At 39.0% G+C, this 4,896-nt stretch overlaps 1 protein-coding gene across 1 annotated transcript; it reads right to left on the minus strand.

Moving 5' to 3' along the window:
• Positions 1-257: 257 nt before the first annotated feature.
• Positions 258-2,456, minus strand: LOC126549861 (uncharacterized). Its single transcript, XM_050200251.1, has one exon. It carries the CDS (start codon positions 2,454-2,456, stop codon positions 258-260), a length of 2,199 nt encoding a protein of 732 aa, XP_050056208.1.
• Between the last annotated feature and the right edge of the window lie 2,440 nt (positions 2,457-4,896).

The raw sequence follows: 4,896 nt of genomic DNA on the forward strand, positions 1-4,896 counted from the left end.
GAGATATAAGAACAGATGATTAACCAATACGATAATCAACGACAATAGCAATACTATAATAATAATAATAATAATAATAATAATAATGATATCGCAAATGATTAGAAAAAAAGGGAAATAACAAGGAGATTGCCGGCGTCGTGGTCATTAGCATCTCGCGCTAACCCGCCGATTTGGCATATCGCTATATAACAGTAATAAATTAAGTCGCACGAATCGTCTTGGCGCGAACATCACCGCCCACTTTGAAGGAACCTTCAAGAGGATGGAAAGGGGCAGAGTTTTACAGCTGGGCGAACAAAGGATCCGGTGGCAGTATCCACTGTTGCAACTCGTGCTATTCCGTCTGATCCTGGATGCAGTTGACGAATTCTTCCTATGGACCATTGCAGCGGATGTGTGGCTTCTCGAATAAGAACAAGGTCGCCAACACTCAAACTTTTCGAATCCGTGAACCATTTTGATCTAACTTGAAGTGTGGTAAGATACTCATTCTTCCATCGAGTCCAGAAGTGCTTATGAATATCTGATATGAGACGCCAACGGTTCAATTTTGACATAGGGACGTTTTCTAAGTTAGGCTCTGGAAGAGACGTAGATGGTTCCAAGGTCAAGAAGTGACTGGGTGTAAGAGCGTCAAAATTGGATGTGTCATTTGTTAAAGCACACAGTGGCCGTGAATTGAGCGTAGCTTCAATTTGAGTCAACAGCGTCATAAACTCTTCAGCCACCAGCTTGTGGAGTCCAATAGATCGGAGGATTAGTGATTTGGTAGATTTCACCCCAGCTTCCCACAATCCTCCAAAATGCGGAGATGAAGGAGGGTTGAAATGCCATTGGATGTTGGAAGTTGCTAGATGAGAGTGCACACGAGTTTGAAATGGTTTTGAATTGGTCAATGTTTGTATCGGGTTCAAGAGGCGCGATGCTCCAACAAAATTCGTTCCATTATCACTGTGGATCTCGCTTACCGGACCACGACGTGAAGTGAACCGTGTGAGAGCCAATAGGAACGTTTCTGTTGACAGATCTGAACTCAACTCTAAATGAATCGCTTTCGTGTTTGTGCAGACAAACAAACAGATATAAGCCAGTTTGGAACGTGAGTTCCGGCCTCGATGACTTTTTATAGTAATCGGTCCAGCATAATCTACACCGGTGATGGCGAAGGGTTTAATCTGCTGGACGCGATACTTTGGGAGCGCAGCCATCTTCGGTTGAACGGATTGCGGTCTGGTCCGAAAACATGGAATGCACAGACGCAAGCGTGAACGGATGACTCGCCGGGCTGACTGAATCCAAAAGAGACGTTGTAAATGAGTTTGAAGAGCAGACGGGCCGGGGTGTTTCAATTTACAATGATTGTGGTCGATAATCAACTCTGTTAATCGATGATGTGACGGTATGAGGAGCGGATGTTTGCGTTCATATGGAAGATCAGAGTTTTGAAGGCGACCGCCCACTCTGAGAAATCCAGCGGAATCAATGAATGCATCCAATTTACGTAGTGGTTTTGAACAAGGCGAATTCTTGGTTATCAATGCGATATCGTCGTGATATACAGATCGTTGGACAGACAAGATAAGTGCAAGCAAAGCGTGATGAAGTTCTTCGGCGTTCAGAAGTGTTGTGGATTGTTGTTTCGGTTTTTTACCAGGTTTTACACGTAAACAGTATGCAACAATTCTAACAATTTTGTCTAATGATGAGAAACGATCAAGTAACTGCGTAGCAGAAGATCTAACGGTCATAAACACTACAGCAGATTTCCGGATTTCATTATCAGGTAGTATATCGATGGCATCCTGAGGAGCGTCGAGGGAAGCTGGCCATTGGTCTGGGGGTTTCAGTAAGAATGGAGGTCCAGTCCACCAAAGGGCATGGTTGACGAGGTCTGATGGATATAATCCACGAGATGCACAGTCAGCTGGATTGCAGAGAGTGGGAACGTGCCTCCAAATAGATGGAGGGGTCAACTCTTGAATTTGACTTGTGCGATTTGCAACAAAGGTCGTCCATCTATGTGGTGACGAACGAATCCATGCAAGGGCTGTGGTGGAGTCAGTCCACGCAGTCAATGTGTCGACATGTATTCGATCTTGAAATGCGGTGACAGTGTAACGAAGGAGTTGTGCTGCTAGAACTGCTCCACATAATTCCAGACGGGGAATGGTAACGTGTTTGAGAGGTGCGACTCTGGTCTTTCCTGTAATAAGGTGACAACGGACGGACGTAGCAGTTTCAACACGGAGGTACACTGATGCAGCGTATCCCTTTTGAGAACTATCCGAAAACGCATGCAGATGGACTGAAATGGCACCATCGTCAGTAATGCGACGAGGAATAATAATTGTGTTCACTAAATGAAGTTCTGAATGATATCTGTTCCAGAGAAGAGACAGGTCGGTTGGTAAGGGATCGTCCCACTTTATCCCGGAAATCCATAAACACTGCATAAAGTGCTTGATCCAGAATGTAGTTGGTGAGAGCAGTCCTAATGGGTCAAACGTTCGAGCAAGGTCTGACAAAACTGATCTTTTGGTGGGATTTTTTGACGAAGGTTGCGTATGAAACGAAAATATATCCGCAGAGGGATCCCACTTTAATCCCAATACATAACAACGGTTTTTTTTAATCGAACGACGACAATAACAATAATAATAATAATAAGGGCGTTGGCCGCAAGACAATAATGATAAAAACAAAATAAAATAATAACAATATAGAGAGATATAAGAACAGATGATTAACAATACGATAATCAACGACAATAGCAATACTATAATAATAATAATAATAATGATAACGCAAATGATTAGAAAAAAAGGGAGATAACAAGGAGATTGCCGGCGTCGTGGTCATTAGCATCTCGCGCTAACCCGCCGATTTGGCATATCGCTAATAAATTAAGTCGCACGAATCGTCTTGGCGCGAACACTAATATATATTATTATGAACATTTACTTGGATTCGGTGCGAGGCGATTGTGCGTGACACACGAATCTACAGGTTCGTTTAAAACTGACAGTGATATATTTTAGTCCTCCGCTCTGCGGCCGAGTTTTTATCGTTCGAACGATCGACACGCGATCCACGTGCACGTGTTAAGTCCGGACGCAAATATCGCTGCAGTGCGGATAAATGCGCTACTATATGAATACATCGCACACATATGGCGTGACAGTAAAATGCTTATATGAATTATTTTCAAAATGTGGTGGGATTTCATTTAAAAATAAAGTTATGTAGATTATTGAAAGATACCATTTTTCAAATGATGTAGTCCGGCGAGTTTATCGATTTTTCGAAAGTTGTTTGACATCGGCTACTCGTAGCTCTTTAGTATCGCTTCCGTTATCCTTTATTTTCTCATACGACTTTAAATTTCTGACCGTTGACGCATAATATTGGAGTCATAGAAATATCAAAACGTATGCACTTCGAATAAGATTGTAAAAGACGGTACTACATAGTAGTTAATTTGAAATGTTTGGACCCGATACAGAAAACGACAGACGAAAAAAATTGTTTAGTTTAATCTACGAATATAAGATGAGATAAGATAATGATTTCATGTGTCATTCTCAGCGTCTGAAAAAATGTGGACAATAAATAATTTTTAACATAATTTTTGGGAGACATCAACAATAATAATGGGGTGACATATAGTACATATATATTGTTGTAAAATGATAGAACCATTAGTTTTCTCGAAATTTGGTAAATTAAAATTTAAATAGATAATTTATCAAGCAAAATATACCTTTCATTCGGAGGTATATCTGCATTAACTTTAAAAGTAAAACATATATACCTACGATTTCATGACACTCACAAGGATAGTGCTATATATTATCTAATACGTAATTTACGATTATAAAACATGAACAAAAATATGTGATTATAGTTGAAAATTAAAATAATTTTATTCTTCATTCTGAGAAAACTTTAATATTATAATGCAATTTATAGTTTGGTTAAATTATTTGTTAACTTTCAAATACCGACCACTGAGAACATTTCGTGTAAACGAAATAATCACACAACGTTTACGACGAAGTATTGTGGCAGATATCCCAACAGATACATAAATTAGTATACTTTATACGAGAAAGGAGTACGCCTGTCTAGGTGAGTGGTTCACCACTGTGATTATGCCACACCCGTATTATTACGGTATGACCTCAACGCCACCGCCGTAGTCGTGATGGGGTTCCCGTTAAATCGCGAATCAAGTTACACTTCATGTGGCTAGTTCCATACGACTTTTAGTCGTCAAATACCAACGTCGACCTGAGTTAGTCTATGGTGTATGACTATTTACTTAAGACTACACTCTTAATTTTATTAAGTTTTGATAAGTTTCTTATGATTCCGATGGACTAATATTGAAAATGCATATCCGTTTGGGCGTACACCTCGGTTCGTTAATTAAGTATTGTCGACTGTAGAGAGACACACTTTTCACTCAAATATTTTCTAGGCATACGAATGCAAAATATGCTGAGTGTGGTTTGAATGCAATGCTCTAAGTTCGTGTTCAGGTTGTTTTTATGGAATGTTAAGTTACGTAGTTTGAGTGAAAAGTTTTCGAAGACAGGCATTCCAATGGGACATAAAAAAAAAAATAAAAAAGCAGGATTATTCCGTGTACCTGTGTGTTTATTTTGCCTATCCAAGACGCCGTGTTAGAGATAACATACATTTTTATTAATTATATTATAAATTAGGTAAGTATTATAATAATAACTTGCAATATTCTATATTACTACATCCATTATTTATAAACCAATTGTAATGAATTTTAAAAATAAACTTATGATAATATATAATAAAATAACTCTTTTACGATGGCTAACTTTTTGTGTTATCAAAAATAAATGAAAATCTAATAGA

Source organism: Aphis gossypii, chromosome 2 (assembly GCF_020184175.1).
Source record: "Aphis gossypii isolate Hap1 chromosome 2, ASM2018417v2, whole genome shotgun sequence".
NCBI lineage: Eukaryota > Metazoa > Arthropoda > Insecta > Hemiptera > Aphididae > Aphis > Aphis gossypii.

Bases quoted from the DNA above. Each gene is read 5' to 3' on its own strand.
- LOC126549861 (XM_050200251.1), bottom strand. From the start codon at position 2,456: ATGCAGTGTTTATGGATTTCCGGGATAAAGTGGGACGATCCCTTACCA.